The sequence below is a fragment of the Tachyglossus aculeatus genome, chromosome 27 (genome assembly GCF_015852505.1).
Source record: "Tachyglossus aculeatus isolate mTacAcu1 chromosome 27, mTacAcu1.pri, whole genome shotgun sequence".
NCBI classification, from domain to species: Eukaryota; Metazoa; Chordata; class Mammalia; order Monotremata; family Tachyglossidae; genus Tachyglossus; species Tachyglossus aculeatus.
This window is the reverse complement of record NC_052092.1, coordinates 737,984-760,276: the sequence shown is the minus strand read 5'-3', so window position 1 is coordinate 760,276 and position 22,293 is coordinate 737,984. Positions and strand designations below refer to the sequence as shown.

The window sequence follows — 22,293 nt, the reverse complement described above, 5'->3', positions numbered from 1 at the left end:
CCGACCGGAAGTGCGCGAGGGACCCCGACCGGAAGTGCGCGAGGTCCGGGAGGGCGGGAGTGTGAGCGGGGGGGCGGGGCCAAAACCGGAAGTGCGCGAGTCCGGGAGGGCGGGGCCCCCACCGGAAGTGCGCGAGGTCCGGGAGGGCGGGAGTGTGAGCGGGGGGGCGGGGCCCCCACCGGGCTACTCTATTTTATCTGTACATATTTATTGTATTTTGTTAATATGTTTTACTTTGTTGTCCTGTATATATGTATATATGGTTGTACATATTTATTACTCTGTTTATTTATTTATTTATTTATTTTACTTGTACATTTCTATCCTACTTATTTTATTTTGTTGGTATGTTTGGTTCTGTTCTCTGTCTCCCCCTTTTAGACTGTGAGCCCACTATCGGGTAGGGACTGTCTCTATGTGATGCCAATTTGTACTTTCCAAGCGCTTAGTACAGTGCTCTGCACATAGTAAGCGCTCAATAAATACGATTGATTGATTGATTGATTGATTGTCCGTCTCCCCCTTCTAGCCTGTGAGCCCGCTGCCGGGTAGGGACCGTCTCTAGACGTTGCCAGCTTGGACTTCCCAAGCGCTTAGTCCAGTGCTCTGCATCATCATCATCATCAGTCGTATTGATTGAGCGCTTACTGTGCGCAGAGCACTGGACTAAGCGCTTGGGGAGTCCAAGTTGGCAACATAGAGAGACGGTCCCTACCCAACAGTGGGCTCACAGTCTGAAAGGGGGGAGACAGGGAACAAAACCAAACATACTAACAAAATAAAATAAATAGAATAGATATGTACATGTAAAATAAATAAGTAGAGTAATAAATATGTACAAACGTATATACATATATACAGGTGCTGTGGGGAAGGGAAGGAGGTGAGATGGGGGGATGGAGAGGGGGATGAGGGGGAGAGGAAGGAAGGGGCTCAGTCTGGGAAGGCCTCCTGGAGGAGGTGAGCTCTCAGTAGGGCCTTGAAGGGAGGAAGAGAGCGAGCTTGGCGGATGGGCGGAGGGATTGGGGGCATTCCGGGCCCAGGGGAGGACGTGGGCCGGGGGTCGATGGCGGGACAGGCGAGAACGAGGTACGGGGAGGAGATTAGCGGGGGAGGAGATTAGCGGCGGAGGGTGCGGGCTGGGCTGGAGAAGGAGAGAAGGGAGGTGAGGTAGGAGGGGGCGAGGTGATGGACGGCCTTGAAGCCCATATGTTTGTATGAAATTATTACTCTATTTATTTATTTTATATGTCTCTGTATTTGTCTCTCTACGTTGCCAACTTGTACTTCCCAAGCGCTTAGTCCAGTGCTCTGCACGCAGTAAGCGCTTAATAAATACGATTGAATGAACGAATGAATGAATTACTCTATTTCATTTGTACATATTCATTCTATTTTGTTAATATGTTTTACTTTGTTGTCCGTCTCCCCCTTCTAGATTGTGATCCCGCTGTTGGGTAGGGACCGTCTCTATACGTTGCCAGCTTGGACTTCCCAAGCGCTTAGTCCAGTGCTCTGCACGCAGTAAGCGCTTAATAAATACGATTGAATGAACGAATGAATTACTCTATTTTATTTGTACATATTTATTCTATTTTGTTAATGTTTTACTTTGTTGTCCGTCTCCCCCTTCTAGACTGTGAGCCCGCTGTTGGGTAGGGACCGTCTCTATACGTTGCCAGCTTGGACTTCCCAAGCGCTTAGTCCAGAGCTCTGCACGCAGTAAGTGCTCAATAACTGCGATTGAATGACTGAATGTACCGTCACAGCTCCAAATCCCCCAGTGCTCAATAAATACGATTGAATGAATGTACCGTCACAGCTCCAAATCCCCCAGTGCTCTGCACACAGTAAGCGCTCAATAGATACGAATGAATGAATGAATGTACCGTCACAGTCCAAATCCCTCGGCTTCTCCGCCGGGTGGGGCGGGGCCAAGGGAGCAAGGGGCGGAGCTAAGGAGGGGCGGGGTCGGGCAGGGGGCGGAGCTGGGGAAGGGCGGGACCAATGAGGGGGCGGAGCTAAGGGGGGGCGGGGTTGGACCAATGAAGGGCAGGTTTAAGGAGGGGGCGGAGCTGAGGGCGGGGCGGGCTGCGAAGGGGGCGGAGCTAATGGAGGGCGGGCCGGAGAGGGGGCGGAGCTAAGGTAGGGGGTTAAGGGAGGGGCGGGGCCAGGGGGCCGAAGGGGCGGGGCTAAGGGCGAGGTGGGCTGTAACATGGGCGGAGCTCCGGAAGGGCGGGGGCCAGGGGGGGAGCGGAGGAAGGGTGGGGCTAGGGAGAGGCGGAGCTACGGAAGGGCGGGGTTAGCGAGGGGCGGGGGCTCGGGGAGAGAGGAGCTAAGGGAGGGCGGGGCTAAAGAGGGGGCGGGGCTAAGGAAGGGCAGGGCAAGGGAGGGGGAGGGGCTAAGGGAGGGCGGGGCCCGGAGAGGGAGGAGTTAAGGGAGAGCGGGGCTGGATGGGGGCGGGGTTAGGAAAGGGGCGGGGCTGCGGAAGGGCGGGGCACGGGAGAGGGAGGGGTTAAGTGAGGGCGGGGCCAGAGGGGCGGAGCTAAGGAGGGAAGGGGCGGGACTGAGGAAGGAGGGGCTGGGGAGGGGCGGAGCTACGGAGGGCGGGGCTGGGGGAAGCGGAGGAAGGGCGGGGCTGGGGAGGGGGCGGGGCTACGGAGGGGGCTGGCCTGAGGAAGAACGGGCTGAGGGAAAGGGGGCGTGGCTGAGGGAGAGGGGGCGTGGCTGAGGGAGAGGGGGCGGGGCTGAGGGAAAGGGGGGCGGGGCTGAGGGGGCGGAGCTCGGGCTGAGGCGGCGGCGGCGTTGGGTCCCGTCCGTCTGTCCGTCCCGATGGTGACCCTGGGCCTGTCCCGAGTGGAGGAGCCGGTGGCCGCCAGACACCCGGTGGGCTCGGACGGGACGGCGGGGCCTCCCTCCCTCCTTCCATCCTGTCCCGGGCCGCGGGCTTGGCTTGGGGGCACTGAGGGACCCTTCCCGGCCACCCCCGCGCCGCCGCCGGCAAGATGGCCGCCCGGCGGGGGGGAGGGGCGGCCGCACGTTCATTCCATCGCCTCACGCTCACCATCAGCATCGTCATCATGATGGCGTTCGCTGAAGCGCTTACTGGGGGCCAAGCAGTGTTCTGTAATAATGAGGGCGTTTCTTAGGCGCTTACTAGGTGCCAAGCACTGTCCTAAGCGCTGGGGAGGTGACAGGGTGATGGGGTGGCCCCCCGGGGGGCTCCCAGTCTTCAGCCCCATTTGACAGATGAGGGAACCGAGGCCCGGATTAGTCAAGTGACTCGCCCAAAGTCACCCAGCAGACAGGTGGCAGGGGCGGTATTTGAACCCACGACCTCTGACTCCAAAGCCCGGGCTCTTTCCACCGAGCCACGCCGTTCTGTGCTTTGGGGGGGGGGGGGTTACAAGGTGGCCGGGTTGTCCCCCGGGGGGCTCACAGTCTTCATCCCCATTTTCCAGATGAGGGAACTGAGGCCCAGAGAAGTGAAGTGACTCGCCCAAAGTCACCCAGCAGACAGGTGGCAAAGCCGGAATTTGAACCCACGACCTCTGACTCCAAAGCCCGTGCTCTTTCCACCAAGCCACAATGTTCTGTGCTTTGGGGGGGTTACAAGGTGGCCAGGTTGTCCCCCGGGGGGCTCACAGTCTTCATCCCCATTTTCCAGATGAGGGAACTGAGGCCCAGAGAAGTGAAGTGACTTGCCCAAAGTCACCCAGCAGACAGGTGGCAAATCCGGAATTTGAACCCACGACCTCTGACTCCAAAGCCCGGGCTCTTTCTACCGAGCCACGCTGTTCTGTGCTTTGGAGGGGGTTGCAAGGTGATCGGGTTGTCCCCCGGGGGGGTCGCAGTCTTCATCCCCATTTTCCAGATGAGGTAACTGAGGCCCAGAGAAGTGAAGTGACTCGCCCAAAGTCACCCAGCTGACAGTTGGCAAAGTCGGGATTTGAACCCACGACCTCTGACTCCCAAGCCCGGGCTCTTTCTACCGAGCCACGCCGTTCTGTGCTTTGGGGGGGTGGTTACAAGGTGGCCGGGTTGTCCCCCGGGGGGCTCACAGTCTTCATCCCCATTTTCCAGATGAGGGAATTGAGGCCCAGAGAAGTGAAGTGACTTGCCCAAAGTCACCCAGCTGACAGTTGGCGGAGCCAGAATTTGAACCCCTGACCTCTGACTCCAAAGCCCGGGCTCTTTCCACTGAGCCACGCTGCTTCTCTTAACAATGTGAGCCCACTGTTGGGTAGGCACCGTCTCTATATGTTGCCGACTTGGACTTCCCAAGCGCTTAGTACAGTGCAGTGCACACAGTAAGCGCTCAATAAATACGATTGATGATGATGATGATGAGTAAGCGCTCAATAAATACAATTGATGATGATGATAGTAGGCGCTCAATAAATACGATTGATGATGATAGTAAACGCTCAATAAATACGATTGAATGAATGAAGGAACAATGGGGGTGAAGACTGTGAGTCCCACCTGGGACAACCCCATTACTTGCATCTATCCCAGCGCTTAGAACAGCGCTTGGCACATTGTAAGCGCCTAACAAATACCATCATTATTATTATTATTATTAATCCCGACTCCGCTACTTGTCCGCTGTGTGACCTCACTTCCCTCCTCTCTGCCTCAGTCTCCTCACCTGTAAAATGGGCACGAAGACCGTGAGCCCTGTGTGGGACGGGGACTGCGTCCAACCCGATTACCTCGTATCGACCCCGGCGCTTAGTACAGTGCCTGGCACTTAGCCAGCGCTGTAACAAACACCGTGATTCTTATTCAGGGCCTGCAGGAGTATGCGGCCTGCCAGTCCCACGCGTTCGTCAAGGGCATCGGCGCCTTTATCACAGGTAATAACAATAATAATGATAATGCGGTATTTGTCAAGCAATTACTGGGTGCCGAGCACTGTTCTAAGCGCTGGCACGGACGAAAACAAAAATCAGCTCGTCGTGGACAGGGAATGAGTCTGTTTAGTGTTGTATCATCATCATCAGACATACATACATCACCGTCATCATCATCAATCGTATTTATTGAGCGCTTACTATGTGCAGAGCACTGGACTAAGCGCTTGGGAAGTACAAATTGGCAACATCTAGAGACGGTCCCTACCCAACAGTGGGCTCACAGTCAAAGGGGGAGACAGAGAACAAAACCAAACATACTACCAAAATAAAATAAATAGAATAGATATGTACAAGTAAAATAAATGAATAAATAGAGTAATAAATATGTACAGGCATATATACATCATCATCATCATCATCAATCGTATTTATTGAGCGCTTACTATGTGCAGAGCACTGTAGTAAGCGATTGGGAAGTACAAATTGGCAACATCTAGAGACAGTCCCTACCCAACAGTGGGCTCGCAGTCTAAAAGGGGGAGACAGAGAACAAAACCAAACATACTAACAAAATAAAATAGAATAGATATGTACAAGTAAAATAAATGAATAGAGTAATAAATATGTACAGACATATATACATCATCATCATCATCATCAATCGTATTTATTGAACGCTTGCCATGTGCAGAGCACTGTACTAAGCGCTTTGGGAAGTACAAATTGGCAACATCTAGAGACGGTCCCTACCCAACAGTGGGCTCACAGTCTAAAAGGGGGAGACAGAGAACAAAACCAAACATACTACCAAAATAAAATAAATAGAATGGATATGTACAAGTAAAATAAATGAATAAATAGAGTAATAAATATGTACAGACATATATACATCATCATCATCATCATCAATCGTATTTATTGAGCGCTTACTGTGTGCAGAGCACTGTACTAAGCGCTTGGGAAGTACAAATTGGCAACATCTGGAGACAGTCCCTACCCAACAGTGGGCTCACAGTCTAAAAGGGGGAGGGTCGTATTGTGCTCTTCCAAGCGCTCAGCGCAGTGCTTTGCACACAGTAAGCACCCGATAAATGAGATCGGGTGAATTGAATGAATGAAGAGCGTCGATGGACTGATTTGCCCCCCGTGGGACAAGCTCATCTCCTTGTAACCTCCCCAGCGCTTAGAACAGTGCTTTGCGCATAGTAAGCGCTTAATAAATGCCATTATTATTATTATTACTGTGTGCAGCGCGCTGTACTAAGCGCTTGAACGCTCGCTCTTGTCTCCTCAGGGTTCGGCGCCGCCTTCGCCCTCCAGAAGCTGCTCAACAAGAAGCTGCCGTACCCCATGCAGTGGACGGTCCTCGCAGCCGTGGGTGGGTTCCCCCGCGGGGGTGGGCGAGGGTCCGGAGGGAGTCAGAACCCGTTTATTCGCTTGGTCGTATTTATAGAGCGCTCATCACAGGCAGAGCCCTGTACTAAGCGCTTGGGAGAGCACGCTATAACAGACACATTCCCTGCCCGCATCAAGCTTACCGTCTAGAGGGAAAGACCGACATTAATATAAATAAATCTCCATCCCCCCCATCTTACCTCCTTCCCTTCCCCACAGCACCTGTATATATGGATATATGTTTGTACATATTTATTACTCTACTTTACTCATACGTATTTATTCAATTTATTTTATTTGGTTTATATGTTTTGTTTTGTTGTCTGTCTCTGCCTTCTAGACTGTGAGCCCGCTGTTGGGTAGGGACCGTCTCTAGATGTTGCAAACTTCCTTCTCCTCCCCACAGCACCTGTATATATGTATATATTGTTTGTACATATTTATTACTCTATTTTACTCGTACGTATTTATTCAATTTATTTTATTTGGTTTATATGTTTTGTTTTGTTGTCTGTCTCCCCCTTCTAGACTGTGAGCCCGCTGTTGGGTAGGGACCGTCTCTAGATGTTGCAAACTTCCTTCTCCTCCCCACAGCACCTGTATATATTTATATATTGTTTGTACATATTTATTACTCTATTTCTTTTACTTGAACATATCTATTCTATTTATTTTATTTTGTTAGTATGTTTGGTTTTGTTCTCTGTCTCCCCCTTTTAGACTGTGAGCCCGCTGTTGGGTAGGGACTGTCTCTAGATGTTGCCAATTTGTACTTCCCAAGCGCTTAGTACAGTGCTCTGCACATAGTAAGCGCTCAATAAATACGATTGATGATAATGATGGTTTTGTTCTCTGTCTCCCCCTTTTAGGCTGTGAACCCACTGTTGGGTAGGGACTGTCTCTAGATGTTGCCAGTTTGTACTTCCCAAGCGCTTAGTACAGTGCTCTGCACATAGTAAGCGCTCAATAAATACGATTGATGATGATGATGATGATGTATATATGTCTGTACATATTTATTACTGTATTTAATCATTTATTTTACTTGTAGATATCTATTCTATTTATTTTATTTTGTTAGTATGTTTGGTTCTGTTCTCTGTCTCCCCCTTTTAGACTGTGAGCCCACTGCTGGGTAGGGACTGTCTCTAGATGTTGCCAGTTTGTACTTCCCAAGCGCTTAGTACAGTGCTCTGCACATAGTAAGCGCTCAATAAATACGATTGATGATGATGGTGATGTATATATGTCTGTACATATTTATTACTCCATTTATTTATTTTACTTGTACATATCTATTCTGTTTATTTTGTTAGTATGTTTGGTTTTGTTCTCTGTCTCCCCCTTTTAGACAGTGAGCCCGCTGTTGGGTAGGGACTGTCTCTATATGTTGCCACTTTGTACTTCCCAAGCGCTTAGTACAGTGCTCTGCACACAGTAAGCGCTCAATAAATACGATTGATGATGATTATGATGATGTATATATGTCTGTACATATTTATTACTCCATTTATTTATTTTACTTGTACGTATCTATTCTATTTATTTTATTTTGTTAGTATGTTTGGTTTTGTTCTCTGTCTCCCCCTTTTAGACTGTGAGCCCGCTGTTGGGTAGGGACTGTCTCTAGACGTTGCCAGTTTGTACTTCCCAAGCGCTTAGTCCAGTGCTCTGCGCACAGTAAGCGCTCAATAAATACGATTGATGATGATGATGATGAAATGACCGATACGGACATAATGGGGTGCGGCTGGGAGCGGGGATGAATAGAGGGAGCGAGTCAGGACGACGCGGAAGGGAGTGGGAGAAGAGGAAAGGAGTCAGTCAGGGCAGGCCTCCCGGAGGAGGTGATCCCTTAGTAGGGCTTTGAAGTCGGGGAGAGTTGTGGTCTGTCGCATTTGAGCCCGGGCTTTGGAGTCAGAGGTCATGGGTTCAAATCCCGGCTCCGCCAATTGTCAGCTGGGTGACTTTGAGCAAGTCACTTCACTTCTCTGGGCCTCAGTTACCTCATCTGGAAAATGGGGATTAAAACTTGTAATCCCCCGTGGGACAGCCTGATCACCTTGTAACCCTCCCAGTGCTTAGAACAGTGCTTTGCACATAGTAAGTGCTTAACAAATACCATCATTATTATTATTTGAGAAGCAGCGTGGCTGAGTGGAAAGAGCACAGGCTTAGGGAGTCGGGTTCTAATCCTGACCCTGCCACTCGCCTGCTGTGCGAGACTGTGAACCCGCTGTTGGGTAGGGACCGTCTCTATATGTTGCCAGCTTGGACTTCCCAAGCGCTTAGTACAGTGCTCTGCACACGGTAAGCGCTCAATAAATGCGATTGATTGATTGATTGATTGACCGTCTCTATATGTTGCCAGCTTGTACTTCCCAAGCGCTTAGTACAGTGCTCTGCACACAGTAAGCGCTCCATAAATACGATTGAATGAGTGAATGAATGGGCAAGTCCTCAACTTCTCTGTGCCGCAGTTACCGCATCTGTAAAATGTAAAATTGAGAAGCAGCGTGGCTCAATGGAAAGAGCCCGGGCTTTGGAGTCAGAGGTCATGGGTTCAAATCCCGGCTCTGCCAATTGCCAGCTGGGTGACTTTGGGCAAGTCACTTCTCTGTGCCTCCGTTCCCTCATCTGTAAAATGGGGATTAAGACTGTGAGCCCCACGTGGGACAACCTGATCACCTTGTATCCCCCCAGTGCTTAGAACAGTGCTTTGCACAGAGTAAGCACTTAATAAATGCCATTATTAAAAATGGGGATTAAAAGGGTGAGGGCCACCCCCAGCACGGGACAACCTGATTATCCTGTATCTGCCCCAGCTTTTAGAACAGCGCTTGGCATAGAGGAAGCGCTTCGCAAATACCATCAGTATTATTATTATTATTTGAGGAGGGAGAGCGTTTCAGGCCAGTCCGGACCGTCCGTCCGCCGCTGGCCTGGTTGATGCTTCTGAATTTTGCTTCTCCCTGCCCCGGGAGAGTGAGGGAGTGAGGGAGAGGCCTGAAGGTAATAATAATAATAATAATAATGGCATTTATTCGGCACTTACTATGTGCAAAACACTGTTCTAAGCTCTGGGAAGGTTACAAGGTGATCAGGGTTGTCCCACCAGGGTCTTACAGTCTGAAGTGTACAGTGCTCTGCACACAATAAGCGCTCTATTAATACGATTGATTGATTGATGGATTAATCCCCATTTTCCAGATGAGGTCACTGGGCCCAGAGAAGTGACGTGACTTGCCCAAAGTCCCCCAGCTGACAAGTGGATTTGACCCATGACCTCGGACTCCAAAGCCCGGGCTCTTTCCACCGAGCCACGCTGCTTCTCTAGGTAAGGTAAGGGATTCAGGGGGTCTGGAGCTCCAATTTGTACTTCCCAAGCGCTTAGTACAGTGCTCTGCACATAGTAAGCGCTCAATAAATACGATTGATTGATTGATTGATTGGAGCTCGTCTAGAGAGCCGGACCCGACAGCATCTCTGCTACGGCTTTTCGGTTGGGTGAGTAGAGATCCCGGGGTTGGGCCCGCCCCGCAAACCCGTTCAATCAATCAATCAATCAATCAATCAATCAACCAATCGTATTTATTGAGCGCTTACTGTGCGCAGAGCACTTGGGAAGTACCAAGTTGGCATCATCTAGATCATCTAGAGCACCCCCACAGCACCTGTATATATGTATATATGTTTGTACATATTTATTACTCTATTTATTTATTTTATTTGTACCTATCTATTCTATTTATTTTCTTTTGTTAGTATGTTTGGTTTCTTCTCTGTCTCCCCCTTTTAGACTGTGAGCCCACTGTTGGGTAGGGACTGTCTCTATATGTTGCCAATTTGTACTTCCCAAGCGCTTAGTACGGTGCTCTGCACATAGTAAGCGCTCAGTAAATACAATTGATGATTGATGATGATGATCTAGAGACGGTCCCTACCCAACAGTGGGCTCACAGTCTAGAAGGGGGAGACGGAGAACAAAACAAAACATATTAACAAAATAAAATAAATAATGTTGCAAACTTCCTTCCCCTCCCCACAGCACCTGTATATATGTATATCTGTTTGTACGTACTTATTACTCTATTTATTTTACTCATACATATTCAATTTATTTTATTTGGTTTATATGTTTTGTTTTGCTGTCCGTCTCCCCCTTCTAGACTGTGAGCCCGCTGTTGGGTAGGGACCATCTCTATATGTTGCAAACTTCCTTCCCCTCCCCACAGCACCTGTATATATGTATATATGTTTGTACATATTTATTACTCTATTTTACTCATACATATTCAATTTATTTTATTTGGTTTATATGTTTTGTTTTGCTGTCTTTCTCCCCCTTCTAGACTGTGAGCCCGCTGTTGGGTAGGGACCGTCCCTATATGTTGCAAACTTCCTTCCCCTCCCCACAGCACCTGTATATATGTATATATGTTTGTACATATTTAGTACTGTATTTTACTCATACGTATTTAGTCAATTTATTTTATTTATATGTTTTGTTTTGTTGTCTGTCTCCCCCCTTCTAGACTGTGAGCCCGCTGTTGGTAGGGACCGTCTCTATATGTTACAAACTTGCTTCCTCTCCCCACAGCACCTGTATATATGTATGTATTGTTTGTACATATTTATTACTCTATTTTATTCGTACGTATTTATTCAATTTATTTTATTTGGTTTATATGTTTTGTTTTGTTGTCTGTCTCCCCCTTCTAGACTGTGAGCCCGCTGTTGGGTAGGGACCATCTCTATATGTTGCAAACTTCCTTCCCCTCCCCACAGCACCTGTATATATGTATATATTGTTTGTACATATTTATTACTCTATTTATTTTACTCGTACGTATTTAGTCAATTTATTTTATTTGGTTTATATGTTTTGTTTTGTTGTCTGTCTCCCCCTTCTTGACTGTGAGCCCGCTGTTGGGTAGGGACCGTCTCTAGATGTTGCAAACTTCCTTCCCCTCCCCACAGCACCTGTATATATGTATATATTGTTTGTACATATTTATTACTCTATTTATTTTACTCGTACGTATTTATTCAATTTATTTTATTTGGTTTATATGTTTTGTTTTGCTGTCTGTCTCCCCCTTCTAGACTGTGAGCCCGCTGTTGGGTAGGGACCATCTCTATATGTTGCAAACTTCCTTCCCCTCCCCACAGCACCTGTATATATGTATATATGTTTGTACATATTTATTATTCTATTTTACTCATACGTATTTAGTCAATTTATTTTATTTGGTTTATATGTTTTTGTTTTGCTGTCTGTCTCCCCCTTCTAGACTGTGAGCCCGCTGTTGGGTAGGGACCATCTCTATATGTTGCAAACTTCCTTCCCCTCCCCACAGCACCTGTACATATGTATATATTGTTTGTACATATTTATTACTCTATTTATTTTACTCGCACATATTTATTCAATTTATTTTATTTGGTTTATATGTTTTGTTTTGTTGTCTGTCTCCCCCTTCTAGACTGTGAGCCCGCTGTTGGGTAGGGACCGTCTCTATACGTTGCCAACTTGTACTTCCCAAGCGCTTAGTCCAGTGCTCTGCAGACAGAGTCAGAGGTCATGGGTTCAAATCCCGGCTCCGCCAGCTGTCAGCTGTGTGCCTTTGGGCAAGTCACTTAACTTCTCTGTGCCTCAGTTACCTCCTCTGTAAAATGGGGATTAAGGCTGTGAGCACCCCCGGGGGCCAACCTGATCACCTTGTAACTTCCCCAGCGCTTAGAACAGTGCTTTGCACATAGTAAGCACTTAATAAATGCAAAAAAATAAAAAATAAATACTATTGAATGAATGAATGAAATAGAGTAATAAATCCGTACCAACATATATACATATATCCAGGTGCTGTGGGGAAGGGAAGGAGGTAAGGCGGGGGGAGAGGAAGGAGGGGGCTCAGTCTGGGAAGGCCTCCTGGAGGAGGTGAGCTCTCAGTAGGGCCTTCAATCTGGGACAGTTAAACCTTCCATCACCACCCTCCCTTCAGTTGCAGGCTCTGCCGGCAGCTACGCGGTGACCCGGACGGAGACGCAGAAATGCTCCGACCTCTGGCTCTTCCTGGAGACGGGCCGGCTCCCCCGGGACGGGGCTGCAGGTGAGGGGGACGGGAAGGAGGTGGGAAGCGGCCGCGGCCGTCGGAGAAGCGTTCGAGAAGCAGCCTGGCCCAGCCGATGGAGCCCGGGTCCGGCTCCGCGTCGGCCGTGGGACCTCGGGCAAGTCGCTGCGCCCCTCTCTGTCACCTCATCTGTGAAATGGGGATGATTCATTCATTCAATCGTATTTATTGAGCGCTTACTGGGTGCAGAGCACTGTACCAAGCTAGCTCTCTTCCTCCCTTCAAGGCCCTACTGAGAGCTCACCTCCTCCAGGAGGCCTTCCCAGACTGAGCCCCTTCCTTCCTCTCCCCCTCGTCCCCCTCTCCATGCCCCCCATCTTACCTCCTTCCCTTCCCCACTGCACCTGTATATATGTATATATGTTTGTACATATTTATTACTCTATTTATTTTACCTGTACGTATCTATTCTATTTATTTTATTTTGTTAGCATGTTTGGTTTTGTTCTCTGTCTCCCCCTTTTAGACTGTGAGCCCACTGTTGGGTAGGGACTGTCTCTAGATGTTGCCAATTTGGACTTCCCAAGCGCTTAGTACAGTGCTCTGCACACAGTAGGAGGCTCAATAAATACGATTGATTGATTGATTGATTGAATGGGAAGTACAAGTTGGCAACATATAGAGACGGTCCCTACCCAACAACGGGCTCACAGTCTAGAAGAATAATGATGGCATTTATTAAGCGCTTACTACTACTAGTAATAATAATGATGGCATTTGTTAGGCACTTACTATGTGCAAAGCACTGTTCTAAGCACTGGGGAGGATACAAGGTGATCAGGTTGTCCCACTTGGGACTCACCGTCATAATCCCCATTTTCCAGATGAGGTAACTGAGGCCCAGAGAAGTGAAGTGATTCGCCCAAAGCTGACTGTTGGCGGAGCCGGGATTTGAACCCATGACCTCTGACTCCAAAGCCCGGGCTCTTCCAACTGAGCCATGCTGCTTCTCTATGTGCAAAGCACTGTTCTAAGCACTGGGGAGGATACAAGGTGATCAGGTTGTCCCACTTGGGGCTCACAGTCGTAATCCCCATTTTCCAGATGAGGTCACTGAAGCCCAGAGAAGTGAAGTGACTCGCCCAAAGTCACACAGCTGACAATTGGCGGAGCCGGGATTTGAACCCATGACCTCTGACTCCAAAGCCCGGGCTCTTTCCACTGAGCCACGTGATGACTAGGAGTCCCACCTTGGACCAGGGACTGTGTCCAACCTGATGACTGTGAGCCCGCTTTCGGGTAGGGACCGTCTCTATATGTTGCCAACTTGTACTTCCCAAACGCTTAGTACAGTGCTCTGCACGCAGTAAGCGCTCAATAAATACGATTGAATGAGTGAATGACCCTCTAGCTACCCCTGAACCGTTTAGAACAGTGCCTGGCGCATACTAAGCGCCGAACGAACGCCATTAAAATAAAAATGCCATCAGGACTAGCCCACAGGCCTGATAGGAAATCAGGCAGGGGAACAACAAATTTATCAATCAGAGAGACTCCATCAGCACTTACAGTGCGCAGTGCACTGTATTAAGCGCTTAGGGAAGTACAATGCAACCATAAACTGAGGAGCAGCGTGGCTCAGTGGAGAAGAGCGCGGGCTTTGGAGTCAGAGGTCATGGGTTCGAATCCCGGCTCCGCCACATGTCTGCTGTGTGACCTTGGGCAAGTCACTTGGCTTCTCTGGGCCTCAGTCTGTAAAATGGGCATTAAGACCGTGAGCCCCGTGTGGGACAACTTGATCACCTTGTATCCACCCCCAGTGCTTAGAACAGTGCTGTGCACATAGTAAGCGCTTAACAAATGCCATCACCATCATCATCATAAACCGTGACAATTCCCCGCCACAAGCGCACAGTCAAATAAATAAATTCCAGATTTGGACGTACAACCCACGGCAAACACTTAATACATGCCACGGCTATTTACTATTCTATTTATTTTATTTTGTTAATACGTTTTGTTTTGTTGTCCGTCTCCCCCTTCTAGAACGTGAGCCCACTGTTGGGTAGGGACCGTCTCTAGATGTTGCCAACTTGTTCTTCCCAAGCGCTTAGGACAGTGCTCTGCACACAGTAAGCGCTCAATAAATACGATTGAATGAATGAATAGAGCCCCTGGGTCCAATTTCCTTGCTTGAGCAGCGCGGCTCAGTGGAAAGAGCCCGGGCTCGGGAGTCAGCGGTCATGGGTTCTAATCCCGGCTCCGCCGCACGTCTGCTGTGTGACCTTGGGCAAGCCACTTCACTTCTCTGGGCCTCAGTTCCCTCATCTGTAAAATGGGGATTACGACTGTGAGCCCCACGTGGGACAACCTGATCACCTTGTGTGTCCCCCCCCACCCCGCTTAGAACAGTGCTTCGCACATAGTAATCAATCAATCAATCGTATTTATTGAGCACTTACTGTGTGCAGAGCACTGTACTAAGCGCTTGGGAAGTCCAAGTTGGCAACATATAGAGACAGTCCCTACCCAACAGTGGGCTCACAGTCTAGAAGGGGGAGACAGACAACAAAACATATTTCCAAAACAAAATAAATAGAATAGATATGTACAAGTAAAATAAATAAATAGAGTAATAAATCTGTACAAACATATATACATATATACAGGTGCTGTGGGGAAGGGAAGGAGGTAAGGTGGGGGGAATGGAGAGGGGGAGTAAGCGCTTAACAAATGCCATCATCATTATTATTATTATTATTATTATTATTATTTAGGTCCACGGACCTCGGTTGCATGAGAGCTAAATAACGGTATTTATTCAGTGTTCGCACTGTTCGTAATAGGTCATCCGGTCGGATACAGTCCCCGTTCCACGCGGGACTAATGGTCCAAGTAGGAGGGAAGACAGGTACCTAGCCCTCATTTTCCAGATGAAGAAACTGAGGCAGCCGGAAGTCGATCCCGGCGCCTTCCCCGTAGGCCACGCTGCTTCTCACCCGACCCAGCCTCGATCCCGACGGCTTTCCCTCTTTGTTTCTTCCAGAGCCGAGCGTCCGGCCGGACCCCCCCGAGAGCAGGGAGCCGGCCCCGCCGAGGAACCAGTATGGGGATGTGCTGGAATAGGGGAGCGGGGGGCACTCCCCCGAACGTCCGGGCCGGGAAGCGGGGATCGGACCGGTGGGATCTGGGATCCGGCGGGCTTCCCCTCCGCGTCCTTCCCTCTGACGGCCCGCCCGGGATGGCGGAGAGAAGACCCCCTCTCCTAGCCCCGGAGGGGTTGGTGATTAAACCTGTGTCATCATCAATCATCGATCGTATTTATTGAGCGCTTACTATGTGCAGAGCACTGTACTAAGCGCTCGAAGGAGTGCTACTTATTGGTCTGTGGGGGGCAAGGGGGCTACGGGGGGCGGCCAAAACATGGTAACCCAGAAGCCACGTTGACAGCGGAAGGACCGGCCAGTCCAGAGCTCGGGCGGCAGAGCCCCGGGCCCCACGAGGCAGCATCAGCGCCGGGAATCGCGCCTTCGCTCGATCATATTTATTGAGCCCTTACCGTGTGCGGAGCACTGTACTGAGCGCTTAGGTGAGCACGCTACGACAAGGAACGGAAACCTTCCCTGCCCACGACGAGCTCACGGTCTCAGAGCGGGGGAGACGGACGTCGGTATCGATAAATCAGTGGCAGGTGCGGACGTAAGTGGTGCGGGGCTTCCATCGTCAATCGTATTTATTGAGCGCTTACTATGTGCAGAGCACTGTACTAAGCGCTTGGGAAGTACAAATTGAACATTCATTCATGAAGACTCGTGAATGAGTCTTCCAGACTGTGAGCCAGCTGTTGGGTAGGGACTGTCTCTATGCGTTGCCGACTTGTACTTCCCAAGCGCTTAGTACAGTGCTCTGCACACAGTAAGCGCTCAATAAATACGATTGATGATGATGATGAGCTCATGGTCTCAAAGCGGGGGAAGCAGACGTCAGTTTTGATAAGTCAGTGGCAGATGCAAACGTAAGTGGTGTGGGGCTTCCATCATCAATTGTATTTATTGAGCGCTTACTATGTGCAGAGCACTGTACTAAGCGCTTGGGAAGTACAAATTGAACATTCATTCATAAAGACTCATGAATGAGTCTTCCAGACTGTGAGCCCGCTGTTGGGTAGGGACTGTCTCTATGTGTTGCCGACTTGTACTTCCCAAGCGCTTAGTACAGAGCTCTGCACGCAGTAAGCGCTCAATAAATACGATTGATGGTGATGATGAGCTCACGGTCTCAAAGCTGGGGAGGCAGACGTCAGTTTTGATAAATCAGTGGCAGATGCGAACGTTAAGTGGTGTGGGGCTTCTAGACTGTGAACCCGCTGTTGGGTAGGGACTGTCTCTATGTGTTGCCGACTTGTACTTCCCAAGCGCTTAGTACAGAGCTCTGCACACAGTAAGCGCTCAATAAATACGATTGATGATGATGATGAGCTCACGGTCTCAAAGCGGGGGAGACGGACGTCAGTATTGATAAATCAGTGGCAGATGCGAACGTAAGTAGTGTGGGGCTTCTAGACCGTGAGCCCGCTGTTGGGTAGGGACTGTCTCTTTGTGTTGCCGACTTGTACTTCCCAAGCGCTTAGTACAGAGCTCTGCACGCAGTAAGCGCTCAATAAATACGATTGATGGTGATGATGAGCTCACGGTCTCAAAGCTGGGGAGGCAGACGTCAGTTTTGATAAATCAGTGGCAGATGCGAACGTTAAGTGGTGTGGGGCTTCTAGACTGTGAACCCGCTGTTGGGTAGGGACTGTCTCTATGTGTTGCCGACTTGTACTTCCCAAGCGCTTAGTACAGAGCTCTGCACACAGTAAGCGCTCAATAAATACGATTGATGGTGATGATGAGCTCACGGTCTCAAAGCGGGGGAGGCAGACGTCAGTATCGATAAATCAGTGGCAGATGCGAACGTAAGTGGTGTGGGGCTTCTAGACTGTGAGCCCGCTGTTGGGTAGGGACTGTCTCTATGTGTTGCCGACTTGTACTTCTCAAGCGCTTAGTACAGAGCTCTGCACACAGTAAGCGCTCAATAAATACGACTGATGATGATGATGAGCTCACAGTCTCAAAGCGGGGGAGACAGACATCAGTTTTGATAAATCAGTGGCAGATGCGAACGTAAGTGGTGTGGGGCTTCTAGACTGTGAGCCCGCTGTTGGGTAGGGACTGTCACTATGTGTTGCTGACTTGTACTTCCCAAGCGCTTAGTACAGTGCTCTGCACGCAGTAAGCGCTCAATAAATGCGATTGATGATGATGATGAGCTCACGGTCTCAAAGCGGGGGAGACAGACGTCAGTTTTGATAAATCAGTGGCAGATGTGAACGTAAGTGGTGTGGGGCTTCTAGACTGTGAGCCCGCTGTTGGGTAGGGACTATATGTGTTGCCAACTTGTACTTCCCAAGCGCTTAGTACAGTGCTCTGCACACAGTAAGCGCTCAATAAATACGATTGATTGATTGGGGCTGGGACGGAGGGAGGGCGACGCAGAAGGGAGGGAGAGATGAGGAAAAGTGGGGCTTCGTTTGGGAAGGCCTCTTGGAGGAGATGGGCTTCAGTAAGGCTTTGAAGAGGGGCCGGGGGAGAGTAATTGTCGGGTTTGGGGAGGGAGGGCTTCCCGAGCGCTTAGCACAGTGCTCTGCACACAGTAAGCGCTCAATAAATACGATTGATTGAGGGCGTTGTGCAGAAACTCCTAGATGAAGCGTTCGTGGTGGGAATCGGAAGGGGGGATGTTGTGAAGAGAGAAGCGTCGGAAGGATGTCAAGTGACCCGGCATCCTTAAATCTACTAGACTGTGATCCCATTGTGAGCAGGGATTGTCTCCATTTGTTGCTGAATTGTGCTTTCCAAGCGCTCAGTTCAGTGCCCTGCCCGCAGTAAACGCTCAATAAATACAATATGAGAAGCGGCGTGGCTCAGTGGAAAAGGGCCCAGGCTCTGGAGCCAAAGGTCATGGGTTCAAATGCCGGCTCCGCCAATTGTCGGCTGTGTGACTCTGGGCAAGTCACTTCGCTTCTCTGGGCCTCAGTTACCTCATCTGGAAAATGGGGATTGAGACCGTGAGCCCCCCCCCGTGGGACAACCTGATCATCTAACGGTGCTTTGCACATGGTAATAATAATAATAATAATAATGTTAGCATTTATTAAGCGCTTACTATGTGCAAAGCACTGTTCTAAGCGCTGGGGAGGTTAACAAGGTGATCAGGTTGTCCCACGGGGGGCTCACAGTCTTCATCCCCATTTTACAGATGAGGGAACTGAGGCACAGAGAAGTGAAGTGACGTGCCCAAAGTCACACAGCTGACAAGTGGTGGAGTCGGAATTTGAACCCATGACCTCTGACTCCAAAGCCCGGGCTGTTTCCACTGAGCCACGCCGTCTCCCCAGCTTATTAAGGTAAGCGCTTAATAAATGCCGTTATAATTATCGTAACCTCCCCAGCGCTTAGAACAGTGCTTTGCACAGAGTAAGCGCTTTAATAAATGCCATCGTTATGATTATTATTATTAACTGAATGAGTGAATGAAGTCAAGATGGTGGATGTCCACTGGGGCAGCTGACCGAGGTGTTGCCCCGGTCGGAAACAGGAGGCTGGGCTGGACGACTCAACCAAAGGAGAGCATTTAGGGAGCGCTTACTATGGGCTGAGCACTGAACTGGGCCCTTGGGAGAGTACAATGGAGTTATTAGACACGCTCCCTCCCCTCAGAGAGTTTACAGTCTAACGGGGAGACCGACACTAACTACAGGAAAGCCCACGCAACGGAGTCTCAGTCAATCGGGACAGTGCCTGGCGCGTAGTAAGCGCTTAATGGGTACCATAATTATTATCGAGTATTAGGAGGGTACCTTGCAACAGAGTTGGGGGACGCGTTCCCAACCCACAACAAGCACGCGGTCCAGAGTGGGAGACAAATATCTGATTCCGGCAAGTCGCCTCCGACCCACAGCGGCTCCGTGGACGCCGCTCCCGGAATTCCCCGTCTCCATCGGCGATGGCTCCCATAGTGGATCAACAGAGTTTTCTCCATCAAAATGCAGACGCGGGTTGCCCCCATCGCCGTCCAAACAGTAACTTGTCACTCCCCCAGACGCTCTCCCGCGCCGCGGCTGCTCGGCGCGGGGGAGTTTTGACCCGTGGCGGATGGACTGCCACTCGCTAGCCACTGCCCAATCAATCAATCGTATTTATTGAGCGCTTACTATGTGCAGAGCAGTGTAGTAAGCGCTTGGGAAGTACAAATTGGCAACATAGAGAGCCAGTCCCGACCCAACGGCGGGCTCACAGTCTAAAAGGGGGAGACAGAGAACAAAACCAAACATACTCACAAAATAAAATAAATAGAAATAGAATAGATATGTACAAGTACAATAAATAAATGAATAAATAGAGTAATAAGCTACAACTAGCCAAGCTTGACTCTCCCATAGCCGAGGCCGGTGGAGGACTGAAGACTCTCCAGGGCCGTCCCGAGAGGGACGGACAAATATTAATATAAATACAAAGTTTCTAGATTTGTACCATGGTTATGGGGCGCGGTGAATGGTATAGGTTGCCAACTTCCCAGACTGAGCCCCTTCCTTCCTCTCCCCCTCGTCCCCCTCTCCATCCCCTCCATCTTACCTCCTTCCCTTCCCCACAGCACCTGTATATATGTATATATGTTTGTACATATTTATTACTCTATTTATTTGTACATACCTATTCTATTTATTTTATTTTGTTAGTATGTTTGGTTTTGTTCTCCGTCTCCCCCTTTTAGACTGTGAGCCCACTGTTGGGTAGGGACCGTCTCTAGATGTTGCCAATTTGTACTTCCCAAGCGCTTAGTCCAGTGCTCTGCACATAGTAAGCGCTCAATAAATGCGATTGATGATGATGATGATGATGATGATGGGAAACCCCTGGACGTTTCAGAGGAGTGGAGAAGATGTGACCCGAATGATATTTTTGGAAAATGATTTGGCAGAAGGGAGTACGGTCTGGAGGAGGGAGTTAGTTGAGGCTGATGAAGTTGTTGAGTCGCTTAGTACAGTGCTGTGCACGCAGTCAGCGCTCTGTAAATACGATTGAACGCATGAACCTGGGAGAGTCAGCGTGGTTTAGCGGCAAGAGCCCGGGATTGGGAGTAAGAGGTCATGGGTTCTAATCCCGGCTCTATTGATTGGCAGCTGTGTGACCTTGGGCAAGTCATTTCACCTCCTCCAGGAGGCCTTCCCAGACTGAGCCCCTTCCTTCCTCTCCCCCTCTTCCCCGCCCCGCCTTACCTCCTTCCCTTCCCCACAGCACCTGTATATGTATATATGTTTGTACGTATATATATATGTGTATATATGTATATGTATATATATTTGTACGTATTTATTACTCTATTTTACTTGTACATATCTATTCTATTTATTTTATTTTGTGAGTATGTTTGGTTTTGTTCTCTGTCTCCCCCTTCTAGACTGTGAGCCCACTGTTGGGTAGGGACCGTCTCTGTATGTTGCCAACTTGTACTTCCCAAGCGCTTAGTCCAGTGCTCTGCACACAGTAAGCGCTCAATAAATACGATTGATTGATTGAACCATCGCAGAGGCAGTTTAGACGGTGGGTAAAGGATTGTGTCTGGTTATAATATTAAGTAATTCATTTATTCAATCGTATTTATTGAGCGCTTACTGTGTGCAGAGCACTGTACTAAGCGCTTGGGAAGGACAAGTTGGCAACATAATGGTATTTCATTAATGGTATTAATCAATCAATCAATCAATCGTATTTATTGAGCGCTTACTATGTGCAGAGCACTGTACTAAGCGCTTGGGAAGTACAAATTGGCATCACATAGAGACAGTCCCTACCCAACAGTGGGCTCACAGTCTAAAAAGTGGGCTCACAGTCTAAAAAGTGGGCTCACAGTCTAAAAAGTGGGCTCACAGTCTAAAAGTATTAGCGCTTAGTACAGTGCTCTGCACACAGTAAGCGCTCAATAAATACGATTGATTGATTGATTGGATTTGTTAAGTGCTTACCATGTGCCACGCACTGTTCTAAGCGCCGGGGTGGGTACAAGCAAATCGGGATGGATACAGTCCCCATCCCACGTGGGGCTCACGGTTTTGATCCCCATTTTGCAGGTGAAGTAACTGAGGCCCAGAGAAGTGAAGTGACCTGACCAAGGTCACACAGCAGGCAGGATTAGAACCCATGACCTTCTGACTCCCAGGCTCCGTCTACCGTGTTATATTAGGGAGAAAGAACCACCAGAACTGACTTGGAGGTTGGGACAAGGGAGTGACAGAAATTGGCCAAGTGGCGGACTTGAAAGACATAGTTATTGTCAAAGTTTTGTTTTCTTCAATGTTATTTAAGTGTTTACTAAGTGCCAGGCACTGGGGTAGATACAAGCTAATCAGGTTTGATACAGTCCATGTCCCACGCGGGGCTCACAGTCTTCATCCCCATTTTCCAGATGAGGTCACTGAGGGCCCAGAGAAGGGAAGCGCTACCAACGGAGTCGGTAGACACGTTCCCTGCCCACAGGGAGTTTCCAGTCACATGAGAGATGCCCGAGGGCCTGTCCGTTCTAGAGTCGGGGTCACTGGGGATCGGTCAACCGATCTGTGGCACCGGTGGAGCGCAGAGCGCTGCGCTGAGCGCTCGGGAGAGCACAGCGGAGGACGTAGACACGATCACCGTCCTCACGGAGATGACAGTCGAGGGGGCGAGGTGGTCCGGCCCTCCCAAATCCACGTCCGCTCCGAGGATTCCCTCCGTCACAAAATTCCCCGGCCCCTGAGGCCCCTTGGACAATTCTCCGGGGTCAATCGATCAATCAATCGTATTTATTGAGCGCTTACTGTGTGCAGAGCACTGGACTCAGCGCTTGGGAAGTACAAGTTGGCAACATATGGGGTCGAGACTGGGCCT

At 49.4% G+C, this 22,293-nt stretch overlaps 1 protein-coding gene across 2 annotated transcripts; it reads left to right on the top strand.

Moving 5' to 3' along the window:
* Positions 1–2,798: 2,798 nt before the first annotated feature.
* On the top strand, positions 2,799–22,292 carry TMEM141 (transmembrane protein 141). 2 transcript variants are annotated; one of them, XM_038767850.1, is made up of 5 exons: positions 2,799–2,886; positions 4,793–4,859; positions 6,154–6,237; positions 12,260–12,367; positions 21,836–22,292. In XM_038767850.1, exons 1-5 carry the CDS (start codon positions 2,833–2,835, stop codon positions 22,213–22,215), a joined length of 693 nt encoding a protein of 230 aa, XP_038623778.1. In that variant the 5' UTR covers positions 2,799–2,832; the 3' UTR covers positions 22,216–22,292. The 2 variants fall into 2 exon arrangements, with proteins under 2 accessions (XP_038623778.1, XP_038623779.1); XM_038767851.1 differs by lacking the exon at positions 21,836–22,292 and adding an exon at positions 15,375–15,636.
* The last annotated feature ends 1 nt before the right edge of the window (position 22,293 follows it).

Bases quoted from the DNA above. Each gene is read 5' to 3' on its own strand.
- TMEM141 (XM_038767850.1), top strand. From the start codon at position 2,833: ATGGTGACCCTGGGCCTGTCCCGAGTGGAGGAGCCGGTGGCCGCCAGA. The intron at 4,860-6,153 runs GTAATAACAATA...TTGTCTCCTCAG, and splicing joins CATCGGCGCCTTTATCACAG to GGTTCGGCGCCGCCTTCGCC. The intron at 12,368-21,835 runs GTGAGGGGGACG...CCCATTTTCCAG, and splicing joins CCCCCGGGACGGGGCTGCAG to ATGAGGTCACTGAGGGCCCA.